The sequence below is a fragment of the Crinia signifera genome, chromosome 2 (genome assembly GCF_055691185.1).
Source record: "Crinia signifera chromosome 2, ASM5569118v1, whole genome shotgun sequence".
Classification (NCBI taxonomy): Eukaryota; Metazoa; Chordata; class Amphibia; order Anura; family Myobatrachidae; genus Crinia; species Crinia signifera.
In genome coordinates this window covers 263,403,892-263,420,427 of record NC_139218.1, presented here as the reverse complement: position 1 = coordinate 263,420,427, position 16,536 = coordinate 263,403,892, and the positions used below count along the sequence as shown (strand labels likewise).

At 40.7% G+C, this 16,536-nt stretch overlaps 1 protein-coding gene across 2 annotated transcripts in view; it reads right to left on the bottom strand.

Moving 5' to 3' along the window:
- RASA3 (RAS p21 protein activator 3) overlaps positions 1-16,536 on the bottom strand; it is a 213,195-nt gene that overhangs the window by 39,219 nt on the left and 157,440 nt on the right. For both annotated transcript variants that reach the window (XM_083168496.1, XM_083168497.1), the window contains exons 9-10: positions 15,655-15,759; positions 12,951-13,104 (exon numbers count right to left, since the gene is read on the bottom strand). In XM_083168496.1, the coding sequence (XP_083024622.1) occupies positions 12,951-13,104; positions 15,655-15,759 (259 nt within the window). The remainder of the gene's footprint in view (positions 1-12,950; positions 13,105-15,654; positions 15,760-16,536) is intronic.

The following is a 16,536-nucleotide window of genomic DNA, read 5'->3' as shown; positions in this document are numbered from 1 at the left end:
CATAACATAACGAAAATTATTTCATGGAAAATTATGAATACGGTTGGTTGACCTTTGGGTTTAGCATCATTCCACCAGACTAACAGACCCCATGTGACCTAAGTAAAGATAAATCAGCATGATCCAGAGGAATACAAATGGATGTCTAGCGGTTATACACAGCAGCTGCTCCTCGTGAAGACCGACCGCAGCATTCCAATGCTAAGAATCCTGACAGGGATACTTACCCTCTCTGACACCCTCCCTAACCGTTCTTACCTGATACCCAACATTAATTCTCTGCAGCCTAGCCCTAACCACCCCTCCCCCCATTAGTACCTAACCATCCACTCACTGAAGCCTAACCCCAAGTTCTTAGTGCCTAACCCTAAACCTCCAACAGGATAAGCCTGACCCACCCTCAGTGCCTACCGAATGTGGCAGAAATTATTTTGGCAATTGGTAGCACATAGGCTTAAAATTCATTCATGTTCTTTTATATTTATCATAAATAAGTAGCCTACTAAATCAATCAATCAATCATGTCTATAACAAACATTCACCATTATCTGCAATCCCTTTTACTTCTATTGGAAGAACCAATGCTCTGCCATTAATAGATTCTTAAAGAATCAACATACATCTAAAATATGGCCATTTGATAAAATTACCTGGTACTTATGTATTATCTGGACTCCCATGTTAAATGCACCCCATTTTTTCATACCCCTACTATCCAACTACGATTTTATACAGTGTGGCGAGCGCAGCGAGCCACCGTGCCCGAAGTGTGGCGAGCGTAGCGAGCCCCGCGAGGGGACACGGTCTCATAAGAAAACCGGGAGCCCAGATATTACATAAGTACCAATTACCATATTAATATTAACACCGAATAATAGGAAAAGTACATTTGCTTTGTGGCATCTTCAAGATTGTGACTCAAGCAAACATTGTTATATTTGTTTTGAATGTGTTCAAAAAAGATCATCTATCTATCTATCTATCTATCTATCTATCTATCGAGAGAGAGAAAGAAAGAAAGAAAGAAAGAGAGAAGCAGCGTAGGCGGCACTCAAAGACTTGTAACTCCTTTATAAATGCTTTATTGCATAGTGGTCAAATAATGGTATTTGACCACTATGCATAAAGCATCTATAAAAAGGAGTTACAAGTGTTTGAGTGCTACCTACTACGTTGCTTCTCTATTTGTGAGCCAGACTGGCTCTGGGAAAGCATCATAGCAAGTTGCTGTGGCTGATTGGTGGAGTGCCGGATACTTTTCTGTCTATATATCTATATATGTGTGTGTGTGTAGTTTACATGAGTCTCCGAAACACTGCCATCTGCTGGCAGAGAGTGAAACTACATCTCTTTCTCGCACATGCACAAACACAGAAGGTAGCAGACTAGCTTTTGAAGCTTTTGCTTCGAGAGGGCTTGCTAATTCAAAATACACGTGGAATGATCATTATTGATATTTTATATGAAAAGTAAAAACAATAAAAAATAAAAACTAGATAAAACACTAAGGTGAGCCAAATACTTACTATGTAAGAAAAGGCCAAAGTGGACAGATTTAAATATTTGGTGGACAGACCAAAAAATGGATTTGGTGGTGACTCATGTCTTCTGTCACTGAGTTCACAACCACTGTGATAGTGCTCACCAGGCAATTATAATTACTGTTGGGGAATAACTCTGGAAACAAATGTTGATCATTACTGCCATCTATGGTGGTTAAAAAGGTGAAGACAAAGATGGAAATCTTAGTACAGAGTAGTCCTTATCTTAAGGCCACCATACACTAGTCTGATTTGGGTCGATTTCACCCGATCCCCACAAATCGGGCTGAGAAATCGTCCCAAAATAGATGTGTTTACCGTGTCCAATAGGAGTCCACATGGATTGAAAAGTGTGCCAGATGCAATGGTAGCAGAGTGGGGGGACACAGTACACTCCTATTCTTGTCTATGTAACGAAGTGTGCAAATGGATCCAAAAAGTACCATGAAAAACTCATGTCGACCTTTTCAATGTAATGGAAAACATAATGACATCTTGCTCCATCCTTCAATACACTGCACAGGTTGGCCACGCACCACGGCCAGCCACATGTTGCATGAGGCATTCAATCACCGCTACACATTAGATGATCAACACAATTTGTTATTCCAGTATGGCAAATTGTGCAGATCTGATCTAAGTGTGCACCCAGCCTTGCTGTCATTTTTCAAACACAGCCAGTCCAGTTACAGTTGTGACTGATTGCTTGGTACTCCCTAGCCCCAGTCCATATCTGCTCCCAATATGTATAACAAGTAAATATTTAAAGAAAGCAGGGCTTATGAAAAGGATAATAAGGGAGATATTCAATTGTTTTTACCAGCATTTCAGCTCTCTATTTCTGGGGTGGTGAGCCGAAATGCACATGGCTAAACCGGACCATAAAGAGCGTAATATGTGCAAAATAATAGATCATTTGAATATCGCCCTAGGTTAAATGTAACACTTAGGGAGGTTTTCAATTGTTATATCGCTCCCGATCACCCATCAAAAATTATAGGAGATTCTAGGGCAGTGATGGCTAACCTTGACACTCCAGCTGTTGATGAACTAAACATCCCAGCATGCTCTGCTACATTTTTGCTATTTGGCCATGCTAAAACTGATGCAGGGCATGCTGGGATGTTAGTTCAACAACAGCTGTTGAGTGTCAAGGTTAGCCATCACTGCCCTAGGATCTCCCATCATTTTTGATGGGAGATCTGGAGCGATATAACAATTGAATACCACCTTAAGTGTTCCATTTAACATCCCCAAATATTATATGAAAATAACTTGAATTTATCAACATTGCAAGTAGTCACACTATTAAGCCTATGGCAGTTGCCACATTTACAGTATTTATTGAAATAGGCAGGTATACGTTCTTTTTAGATGCACAATGTGATAGCCCCATAACTTTTGCCGATTACTTAAAGCGTGAGCATACAAGATGGAAACTGTGTAACAATATTGCTGTAATATAGCTCATCTTAAAATACACTAACTTAAGTTCTGCAAATGATATATATAACTCATGGGAAATGTGGATAGCAGCACAGAAACATCAGAAGTTCTCAGAACATACATAACTGAAATACTTGTAACAGTATTAATACTTTTAAAATGAAGAAGCTTAATGTACACAGTGACATCTTCAATGTGATCATGTTCAGTCTACTGCTATGATATTGCCAGCAAATATTTTACTCACATTAAGGGGGGTATTCAATCTGGGCCACTATTTACGACGGGGGAAATAGCGGTGAAAGCCTATTCAATGCTGTCTTTCCTGACAGCATTGAAGAGGCAGATCGACAGAATGGGCCCAACTTTAAAAGCAGTCGGGCCCGTTTCGTCGATTTCGGCTGTGAATTGTTGCGATCAAATATCGACAATCCACGGCCGTTTACGCAGACACGCCCCCTTTTCGCCAATCAAAAAGTGGGACATTGAATCGCACCTGGCGATCTGCGGTCGAACAAAACGAAAACAGGCCAGGGTCACGGCTGTCTGGCCAGATCGACTGTCGTGACCTGGGATTGAATACCCCCCTAAAGCTTCTAATTGTGACTGTTACAAAGAACAGGAAGCTCGACATAAAGCCTCCCTAAAGTATGCCTGGGATCTAAATCACACATCAATACAGTTACGTGATTTGCTTCATATTGCTGCCAACTTAATGAGGTCAAAGAGCTGAAGACAAGCAATGGAGGAGGAGGAGACTGGGAACAGCCAATGTAGTTTACATCAATACTTACTAAGCATAATAGTCACTATGAACAATAGCTACAGATTGTCAATGATAGGCAGAACGCATATAACATATAATTCTGTTATCTTTGCAACCTTCAAATTATATAATTCCTGTGCAAGATAAAAATCCATTAATTCCAAAACTATCATCATGTACTATACGGATGTATGGCATACATACGACATTCAGGGATAGATGTATGAAGCAGTGATTAGGGAGTACAAGTGATTAAGTGCCTGGTACTTTATCATTGGCCAATCAGCTCCTGACTGATAAGTTACAGGCCGGGTTTAAAAGGGACAATAAAGAGCTGATTGGCCGGTGATAAAGTACCAGGCACTTTATCACTTCTCCCTTTTTCACTGTTTCATACATCTAAGGGGGGGTACACACCAGAACGATTAGGGCTCAATTCCATCAATCTGGATCCAATTCCGACCGATTGGATGCAGATTGTATGTAGATTGGGCATGTTTAGGTCCAATTCCGATCCGATTCCAATCCGATGAGCGTCCCCGCTGTCGTTTGGTCGTTTTACAGATCCTACCTGCTGCAGTGAGGATCTGTAAAAGATCCATTCAACTGGATACAGACTCAGATCGGATTGGGATCAGATTGGATGCAGATCGTTAGCAGATTGTGTGCACCCAACAGATCGTGCGAGCATCACACAATCTGCTAACGATCTACTAACAATCAGGATCGTTCTGGTGTGTACCAGGCCTTACTCTCTATACTTTACACACGTTGTTTATTACATCATACTGTAAAATGGCTCGCAATTACTTTGCTAAAAGAAAATAAATATTGACTAAGAACAGCTTAAAACATGATTTATACATTAGCATACACATACAATATATAAAAAGAAACATATGTATATAGATAGATGATAAAGATAAAAAGATAGATAGATGTGTGTGTGTGTGTGTGTGTGTGTGTGTGTGTGTACACAGACACTTTACAGACAATGGTATTTGGACACCTGACCATTATACAGGACTGTTATGACATTATGGGTGAAATTTATTAGGATGAGAGATTCAGAAAGTGAGATTTGGTAAGATACCTCAGTGTTTTTTAACCCCTTCCCGACATTGCCTTTTAAGGTAATTTTTTTTTTTTTTTTCCTCCTTGTGTTCAAATAAGCGTAACTTTTTTAATTTTCCGGCTATATAGACACATGAGGGCTTTTTTTTTGCGGGACAAGTTGTACTTTCTAATGGTACCATTTACTATACCGTATAATATTCTGGGGAATCAGGAAATAATTCAATGTGGGGTAAAAAAAAAAAAAAACGCAATTCCACAATTTTGCGCTGGTTACGGTTTTTTTGGAGTTCATAGTTCGTTTAAAATGATGGGTTATCTTTATTCTATGGGTCGTTACGATTCCGGTAATACCAAACTTATATAGTTTTCGTTACATTTTACCACTAAAAAAAAAAATAGAAAATGTTACGGTTTTTCGAATTTGCGTCGCGTCGCCATGTTCTGCGGCTTATAACTTTTTTATTTTTCCACCTACGGACCTGGGTGAGGGCTCATTTTTTGCGGGCTGAAGTGTACTTTTTAATTAATACCATTATGGGATATGGGCGACTTTCTGATCTCTTTTAGCTATTTTTTTTTGGGTAGGCGATGCGACCAAAAAGCGTAGTTTTGGCGTTGGGGATTATTTTCCGTTTACGCCTTTAACCGTGCGGGATAACTAATGTTATATTTTAATAGATCGGACTTTTAGGAACGCGGCGATACCAAATATGTTTATTTTTTTTATTATTTATTTATTTTTATTTGGGAAATGGGGAAAGGGGGGTGATTTGAACTTTTAATATTTTATTATTTTTTTTTTATTTTTAAACTTTATTTTTTTTTTTTTTTTACTTTTACTACAAGGCCCCCTAGTGTACTTGACCACTAGGGGGCGCGATCGCCTGTACTAGGTTCAGCCATAGAGCTCTATGGCTGAACGTAGTGATTTTTTGCACTTCCTATTACATCCTGCCTGAGGCAGGATGTAATAGGTATGAATACACGGACAGCACAGGGGTCTACATTAGACCCCTGGCTACCATGGCAACCGATCGGCACCCTCCGATCGCGCTGCGGGGGGCCCCGATCGGCGCCGGAGGGGGGCGCCCCCCCCTCCGATCAGCTATTTAAGCACTGCGGGCGCTTTGCCCGCGGTGCTTAAAGGGTTAAACGGCCGCGATCGGCGAACTCGCCGCTCGTGGCCGTGAGAGCAGGGACATGGCTGTAATATACAGCCATTACCTGCTCTCTATCAAGCCAGCTCACTCCGTGAGCTGGCTTGATTCACCCCCAACCGACATATGACGTAAATGTACGTCATATGTCGGGAAGGGGTTAAAGTGCCATTCATTTACATGGCAAAATCAAACTGCTTTTGCAGTGTAAATGATTGCCGCTTTAAAAAAAAAACTAGAAATTTATTACCAAATCTCTCACTTTCTGAATCTCTCATCCTCTAAATCTCCCCAATGTTCAAATGCATTTAATGTTGATCCCCTTTTGCAACTATAACAGTTCCACTCTTCTTTAAAGGGTTTTTACAAGGTTTCCATGTACCAGTGGTGTAACTAGAAATTTTGCGCCAACCAGCCAAGAGATTCTAGCCCTCCCACCGAAAAATGTGCACATACCTATGGCGTGTCCATTACAAAAAGGGTATGACCTCAGTGCAAGGCACAGTAATGCTCATTGGATAATATGATACACTACGTAATGTCCCTTCTACATTATGCCCTACACCGTAATGTCCATTAAACATTATACCAGAGGTTCCTAAAATGTGTGCGGTGGCGCCCTGGGGTGCCTCAGGACACTTGCAGGGGTGCCCTGGGTTGAAGGTCCAGAACCAATTCAAATGATATATGGTCAATGTAATAGACAAAACCAGTGCTGGTGGGTTCTAGTTATAACATTTTTGGAAAAGCAGAAGTGACTCTTGTCCCTCACCACATACTGTAATTAAACCTAATGATGACATATAAAACACAATTTTCTTAATTAATATTTTTCCCAAATTTTTCAATAAGAAACTTTTGGCTTGGGGGTGCCAAGAATAAAATTCTGATACTCTAGGTTGCCATGAGTCAAAAAAGTTTGTGAACCACTGCATTATACAATACACTGTTATGATCATTACACATAATACCAAACATGATAATGCCCCTTACACAAAATATGCCACACCCTGTAATGCCTATTACATATTATACTACAAACCACAATGTACATATACAGAATATGCCACACACCATAAAATCCATTACGCATTATGCCACACTGAAATGCCCACAACACATTATGCCACACACTGTAATGCCCATAACACATTATGCTACACACTGTAATGTCCATAACACATTATGACACACATTGTAATGCCCATTGCACATTAAACCACACAACTTTATGCATGCTTGCCTACCTGACACTCTCCATGAGGGAAAAAATTATCTGTTCCTTAACTTCCCTGCGAATGTGTGATTGCCATCACCTGTGGTGAAACACTTTACTTATCAATTATCTAGCTCACCACAGGTGATGGTCTAGCTCACCACAGGTGATGGTAATCATATATTAACAGGGAAATCCAGGAACAGAGCATTTTCTCCCTCATGGAGAGGGCCAGGTGAGGGAGGTGGCACAGCTTGGAACACTTGGGGCTGACGCTGCCTTTTACCAATAGTCTGAACAGAACCTGGGTCACTCGACCCAGTTTACCAGTTCACCCTTCCCAGCAACCTGGGTAATACCCATCTTTTAACATGGGTCAGATTGCCCGTTTGCTGGACTCAGGATTTTTCAAAAGGCCCTTTCACACCACACAGTGACCCGGGTTATTTGTGTGGTGTGAAAGGGGTATTTGTGTTGGGTTGTTGTAGAATTATAATATTTGGACATTTGTGCACAAATGAGGCCCAAAAAATGAATGCATCACTAGTAGGCCAAAATGACAATAACCTGTTATACTATACCCCTCACATCTCTACCATAGATGTACAACTGTTCTGATCAGTATATGGATTAAGAAGCAGAGAAGAACGTAATGTAACACTAAAGGTGGCCATACACATGCAGATTTATCTGCAGATCTGCCTGGTTGGAACAAAAACATGGTTATGGATGAGAGCAAATGACAGTTGACCATTTGCTTGGAAATACTGGAAAACTGACAAACTGTCACTCATCCATAACCATGTTTTTGTTCCAACCAGCCAGATCTGCAGATAAATCTTAGTAGTGTATGGGCACCTTAAGACACTGGGCAGATGTATTGAGCCTGGCAAAGTCATAAAGTGGTGATAAAGTGGAAGATTATAATGCCCCAGCCAATCAGCTGTGTTTGAAAAGATTGGTTGGTGCATTATCCCCTTTCTACTTTATCACCACTTTATCACTTCACCAGGCTTAAGACATCTTCCACTGTTAGAACATGTTCTTACAATGCACTTTCAACATGTTTTTTAGGTTAAACCACATCAATATCATACTTGCCAACTCTCCCTGTGTCATGGAGAATCTCTGATATAGCAGCAATCTCCCCGACTCCCTAAAGAGCCTAGCAATCTCAATCTCCATTATGGCACGTTATCCCAATTATGTATGGTGGTATTCAATGTGTGCTGATAATTTAACATCAGTTTTTGCAAAGACGCCCGCTAAATTGTTGAACTTGACATCTCATTGTCACTTATATAGAACCTCTTATAAAACACAATACAAGAACAAACCATTAAAAGTATCAGTGTGTTTTCACCAACAAGTAGATAACTGCTTTTGGGATTGTTTACATTTAGGGGGGTATTCAATCCCTCCAGAAATAGTCCAAATAGTCGAGTTTCGCATTTTTCGTTAGTAGTAATACAATATGGGTATTGATTTTCCCTATAGTTCAATTACAATGAGTATCCCAGATTAACAAGTTGCCAATGATTTAGCAGCAATAGATAGTGCCTCGGCATAGCAGATATATAGCCAAGCAGAGGTTTAAATTTTTTTCCGCTAAATAGGAATAACTCTATTGCCAAACATCGATGAAGTCAGTGAGTGGTTTGTTATGGACACTCACATCTGAGTAGCTGTTAATGCTCCCACAGCTTGTATCGGCTGAGCTACAGTGCGCTCACCTAGAATCACTGCCTACTCCGGTATGTGTGCGGTCTACGTGGCTGGAAGGACCTCGGGTACCACTAAGTACACCGTGTTGTAACTTAGAGCCTCGCTACAGCTCTGCTATCGTAGCATGTAATTGCTAACAGATTCAGACACAGTACTAATTGGTCACAGCAAATATTTACACATAAATACATTATTCAATTTGACATCAGAGAGTACTAGTGCCTATGGCTATTTCACCCAAAAAGCCTTTTTTTTAATTTATTTTTTTAGGTGAACTGGCCATAGGCTAGTACTCTGATGTCAAGCTGAATAATGTAATGTGATTACTAAAAATAAAAAAAACCCTACCAAGCCTTTCATCTGTACAGAAAATGATCAAAAGCAGATTTTACAGTTACTGTGAGCAGCAGAGTACAGGTACTAAACAATATATTAGTATGAAAACAAACAGCAATAAGCGGTGGCAATGTTCCAGTCTCTGGAGTATGCTTCGAAAACAGACTCATCTAATAAGATAAGATCTGGTTTATTGTAATTCAGATTTCTAGGAAAACACATTTTTCCACACAGGGGGATATTCACTCTGTGAAGATATTTTCCGACAGGAAAAATATCTGTACTCACCAATTCATATCTACAGATTGTAAGCTTGCAGCAGGGCCCTCCTACCGCCATATCTGTCTGATGTTACCCAGTTTGTTCTATCACGGTCTACAATTGTAAAGCGCAACTGAATCTGCTGCGCTATATAAAAAACTGTAATATCCAGTGCTACCATTAACAACGTTCAAGTCAGATCTGTTGACGGAAACTGCCACAGATTGTCGAATTCACAGATGTTTTTCAACAATCTGCTGCCATTTTTGCAGATCTATGAACTTTCCAACACTTGACAGCCAGAACATTGGTTTCCGGCTGTTGAGTTACAGTCGGAAAAATTAAAAACGAAAAAATGGCCCAAGATTCCGACTGTCGGGATGTTCCAACAGTTGGAATCCCGGATTGAATACCGTCACCTTACTGTACATCATCTTCCTCCAACAATTAGTGAGCAGAGTCAGTGCTTACTGATTACAGTGTGAGTAAATAATGCTGGTGCCCTGGGCATTACCAGCTGGAAAGAGGAGCTGAGCTACTGGCAAAATGCATTAGTTCTCCTTTAAAATATCTTTTGGATCTTAGCTTTGCATGGGGCTATAAAGTATACAGACAGGGATTAATTACTTTAACGTAGCTTAGGAAATAAAAACAATGTATTGCACACACTGTGTGATGACACTTTTGTCCAGCTTACAGAGGAAGCCCTGGGTGTGTCAATTTCACATGTGAACTGCTTACCGCAAAAAATTCAATCACTTCAGAAACCACAAGGTTACTATATGAAAGAACGAAGCTTACAGAAAGAGCAGAAACTTCCGCTACTTGCAAATTATGGGAAAAGTAGGAACATTATTATAAATTAATGCTTTAGCAGATAGTATAAAAATGTGCTTGCAGGTTGGGGATGATCTAGCAAGATGGAGCAAATGCATTTAAAGCATGCCAGTTAACACCTTCACAAAGCAGGTTGTAATTCAAACAGTGTAATCAAATTTTTAATAATTTCAATAAACATACAGCTCACAGACACTAGGCAGTTTCTTTTTTACACAGTTAATTCAGTGTTGTGTTACTATGTTGAGCCACTGCCAGAGGACCTTTTCCCCTCTAAAAGTGGTTTCAGACTTTATACTCTTAAATACATTGAGGGTCAAATACCTGGTGGAGAAGTACCATAGACTGGTGGCTTGCTACTCCCCTCAAACATTGGCCTCTAAAGTCTCATACACACTAGCTGGACTGGCCACAGATGATATTGAGTACACACTGAGCGATATCGGACGCCTATACCATTCACTGACGTCACCAGGACACCCCCCCCCCCCCCCCCAAACATGCAGGTTGTTTGGCTTTGTAGCCAAAATGACCTGCATGATCATAAGACATAACTCATCCATAACGATATTGAGTGCACACACTAGATCAGTGGTTCCCAACCTCAGTCCTCAAGTACCCCCAACAGTGCACATTTTCCAGGTCTCCACACAGAATCACAGGTAAGATAATTAGCTCCACCTGTGGCTCTTTTCAAATGTGCCTGAATAATGAGTGCACCTGCCGGGTGACCTGGAAAACGTGCACTGTTGGGGGTACTTGAGGACCAGGGTTGGGAACCACTGCACTAGATGATATAGTGAACGAAATCAAACAGAAAGCCCTTTCTGAATGATATCTTTCAATATTTCCTCTAGTGCAGGTCTGGCCAAATTGTGGCTCAACAGCTCTTGTGAAACTACAAATCCCAGCATGCCTTGCCCCAGTTTTGCTATTAGAAAATGTGGAAATGCATGCTGGGATATGTAGTTTCACAAGAGCTGGAGAGCCACAATTTGGGCAGGCCTGCTCTAGTGTGTATGGGGCTTAAATCTGCATAGTCCCAATGGGCGCTTAATGCTCCAATTTGACCTGCCAACTTTAAATATTTTCTTAATTTTCACAATGCAACAATGATTTTGTGAAGGTGAAAAATGTACTTTCTTGCTGTATCTAATCCTATAAATAAGTTTCTTCTCAAACTGTATTCCAAGACTAATGAGGAAGAATCACGTCCGAGATCTAGGGTCTACGATATATTGCAGAGAAATAATTACTGCTAGTGAACTATTAAGCCATACATTTCTGCAATATCCTACCAGCCACAACTGTTACTGCTCTCTGTGTGGATAGCATGGACTGCTCTGTGTGGAGATTGAGAATGATTGTTTCTGCCACTCTTTCACATTCAGCATTCTCAAATTTGGAGCCCTAGTTCATGTCCACAGGCTGTTTAGGTCGCACCTACCTTTGCCATGTGAACTCTTGCACACTTTCCCATAAATGCTGGTACTGCATATAATAAACTTTACTCCCATGGTTTTCAATAATGTTTTACCACCAGCTCCTTCCTGTTTTTCAGTAAAAGCTATGGTCCCTAAAAATAATGCTTTGCTCCCAGTCTTATTTAAAAGCTACTAAGAGGGAAATTAAATGCTGATAATTTACTAGGTATAAAATATATGATGTTGGTGGATTTACATGAGGGAGAGGTTAGGCTTTGAGGTTTGAGCTTTTTGCCATTGGGTGTTTATTGTAGAGGGTTACAGAATAAAGGGTCATACACACGGGGTGATGTCAGCCCCATTTCTAAGTGAACTGACTAGATCGCTTAGAAATGGAGCACTGATCGCTCCGTGTGTATGACCTGCAGTGATGGCAATGTGCAGTACGAGTCGCTATCGCCCACAGGGAAATCCAGCGCTTGCACTGGCTTTCCTGTTACCCACTCAGCACACAGTATTGCAGGTGTACCACGATGTGTGCTGAGTGATCATGCTTAAAGCCGTCACTCAGCACGGAGGTTGGGTCGCCCCGTGTGTATCGTCAACACCTTAAAATTGTCAACAAACCATAGGTGTACATTGACAAAAGGTTGACACAAGCTTAAGGTCAACACCCACCATGTTGACATGTATTTTTCACGCTTTTGGTGTCTATGTTGACATGGACACCATGTAAGTGTTCCGCATCCCCTCGCATGGCTCGTTATGCTTCAGGCACCGTGCCTGTGCTCAGCACACTAATATACTCTCACTCTATTCCCACTCGGATAGTCAACATTGAGCCAAGTCGGTCTACACCTAATAAAAACCAGTGAAAAACACATGTCGACCTTTTGGTTGTCAACCATTCCCATGTCAACATTAAGCTCATGTCGACCTTCTGTCAATGCCAACCTATGGTATGTCGACCATTTCAAAGTGTTGACCTCACTGTCGACCATTAGTGGTCCAGCTAGTGACTGTCGACCTAGACACTGACGACTCAGGGATAGTATACCATTGTTTTGTGTGTAAGCAAACCCAATTTGGAGTAGCGATTAGATTGACTGTGTATCATTTATGAATTTTATATCAACATTTCAGCTTTCCTGCTGCTTAACTTACCTCAACATCTCCAGATTTTAACAAGAGGTCCCTGAGGGGGCTGTAGTACTCGCTTGAAAAAACATGATCTTCAGTGTACACTACGTTTAACCTCAATGAGCCCAGTTCATCTGGCTTGCATGACTTGCCGTTGTCTCTGGGCTGAAGCAGGTACCTGATATACAGAGAGAGAAGAGAAAGCCTTTATCAGACATCATTTCATCTACTTCTATATGAAGCACAGTATTTAAGTATGACCACAGCAGCGGTAAAGAAATGGGTGCTACTGCATTTACATACTTTTATCAAACTCCAATTTTTTTACAATAATACCACTCATCATTGTTCAATAATTACACCCAATAACCATATTTACGGTCACTAAACTGATAATCTGCAATTAGCAAACAATCGGATTCATCGCAGGTCTATATTTAGGGAGCAGCCTCAGCCAATATACAGGTTAATCACAATATTGCAGACTGGCCTGCTCTTGGAAAACTGGAATGTTGGCGTCTCAGAGCTATGTCCTCTAGGATCAGTGTAGCGAGAGCACAAGCAGGAACATGCAGAAGACAGCTAAGTCAATGAAAACTATCCAGGCATTGGATATACTAGCCATGCCCAGGAGGTAAGACACATATCTAGTGGAAGGTTTTATTGGAAGCGATATAGAGAATCATCACCTGAGTGTACAGTGTGAACAGATCCCGACATGTCCACACACTGCCAAAAGAGCACTGCACGCCATATCCCATATTTCATACAAGTCACGAAATGATAAACAATACATGTCCTATGTTGTGCACTACATTGAAAAGATTCTGCTCTCATAATATAATATGTGTCTGAGCAATGAATTGCAGGTAATTGTGGTTAATTATTTGTCATTTATATTAATAATACTGAAAGTGACAATTTGTATTGTAGAAAATGGCCACATTGTTGGCGGTGTAACTATTCTGGAAAAGTTGGATTCAAAATAAATTGCAGGTACAACCTCTTCATGTTGACATTGGTGGCATCATATAATCAGTTCTAGAACACAGGAAATAATGCTGGCTCCAGAACTATATCACGATGTGTGTTAAAAAAACCAATACTATCAGGTATAAGAAAAGATTAGCAAGCATTCTACCACAAGATCAACACCTTTATGGTGCGGTCATGGAAATGATCATTTCCAGGTGGGTCTTTTCCCCCATAAATGCCCCTTATACTGTAGATTGGTAAAATGAGCAGTTTGGCATTAGACTGTTACAGTAACTGGGGACCAAGCGCATCTGGTGAACATGTTATGCACTGTATATGTAATCTATACATTGAAGTCTTCTGTTTTTATTTAGTGCCAATCAGCATGAATTATCCTCCCTGTTCATATTATAACTCCCTGAACAATGCCTGAGACTGCAACATGCAAACGCATTGTACTATGTATAAAGAAAGAATACCTCTACTGCTATGCTTTGAGAAAAGGAACAAAAGCGAAGGCTGCCATTAAATTAGCCATGGTATTTTTAATAGTGGCTAAAAGAAATACATAGTATCCACGAAAAGTTCCCCTGAAAATATAACATTTTCCAAAAAGCAAATGAATAGCATAGAAGAAAAATGTTTTTTCATGCCCTGGAAATTTTTGGGTTCTACTTGGATAGTCCCTAAGTCAGTGGTTCCCAAACCTTTTTGACGAGGGCACCCTGGAATATCAGCATTTGTTCAAGACACCCCTAGTCAAAACGTTTCTTATGGATAAATAATAAATAAAGTAAATTGTGCTTAGCTGTCAACCCCAGGTTCAGTTATGTGGTGGGGAACATAGCTATGCTATGCTGGATTTGACTATCACTCTGAGCATAAATTATTTGTTTTAGTCAAGGACCCCCAACGTGAGGCACCCTTGCAAACATCTCAAGGCACCCCAGGGTGCCTAGGTACGGAGTTTGGGAACCACTGCCCTAAGTGTTGAAATGAATATTAATGCATATTTAGTGTCAGATTTAATTAGATGTGTTAATTTACTATTATGGGGAAAGGATAGTAGCCATGTAGCAAATTACCCACTAACGTGCTTTAACCCATAGAACCTGGCATAAGTTACACAAGCTATGGCTTATAATGTTCACAGCACCCAAATACAGGGCATTTAACACGGATTTCTGTTCAAGCCTCCCTTAGCATTAAGTGCTGTCAATAACCCAAACCAATCAAGAAATAAAAACACAAACATTTTTCTGTAATATATGCCTATTCATTTCCACACCAGTATATGCACAAACCTTGAACAATTGCCAAATTTATGCTTAAAAACAGGGTTGCCGACTTATAAATGCTCCTCTCCGGGAGAAGCCCGGAGAGGAGACTTTCCTTACCCGATCGGGGGCGGGGCTTGAATATGACGTCATTAAGCCCCGCCTCCATTACGGGAAACAGGAAAAATGACTGATCTCTATGGAGGGGGCGGGGCTAAAATGACGCGATTGTGCCATTTTAGCCCCGCCCCCTCCTCTGATACCCGCGGATTGCGGCATTTAAATGCCGCGATTCGAGGGGCTCAGGGGGGTCCCCCAGATTCCGGGAGGGTTGCCCACCCTTCCGGGGGGCCGGGAGGAGGACCCGATTTTCGGGAGACTCCCGGGAATTCCGGGAGGGTCGGCAACCCTGCTTAAAAATATACATATAAAATCTAAAAATGTATATATATATATTGTAGGTATAAACCACATACCACGCATCATAGCAGCTGGCTTGTCGTAAGACCTTTATTGGAATTTTAAGTTCCCCAAGAAACTCATCACCAAACTTCAGGTTACTTGCATTCCACAGATCGACTCTAAAGAGGACAGAGTACAATTTATTTGAAAGTTACTATAGAATAATGCTGTAAAGTCACATTTATTGGTGAACACAAATGACTTCATACAGTCCAAATGATGAATTTCCCATAACTATTGACATTTTCCTCTTATTTAAATAATCACTGTATTCCTGGTGCATTTATTCACGGTACATACAAAATAAGAATTGAAAAAACCCCACAAACACAAATATCAATGATTCTGCTTAAGTACATTTCACAAAAGTTAAAAACACACAAGCCATCACGAAGTACACTGGTGGCACATTGTTAGCAGTGATCACACTGCATGGGGTACGCAGATTTGAAGTCCTCCATTGCATAGGCAGCCCAGCAAAACCCGATGCTACAGATCCTATGGTTATGACTGTCTTTACATCATCACCATCCTCACTAAACCTGATCCCAGTCACAGAAAAGGTTGCAATGGATATTAAAAGATCCCATTGCTTGGATAGGTACCCAGGTTTTAGACACACAATAAACTTGGTTGACAACCAAAAGTCAACAACTATAGGTCGACAGTCAAAAACATCTAGATGAGTTTTTCATGATTTTTCTTGTAAGAAACTGACTTATTCATATTTTACCATTCACGTGGGCATAGAGCTAGATTACAATATGTGCCCGAAACGTGGCGAGCACAGTGAGCCATGCAAGGGGACACGGTACACCAAAACCAACTTGTTCACACTTTACCATCCACGTGGGCATGGAGTCAGATTACAATAGTGTGCTGAGCGCAGCAAGATA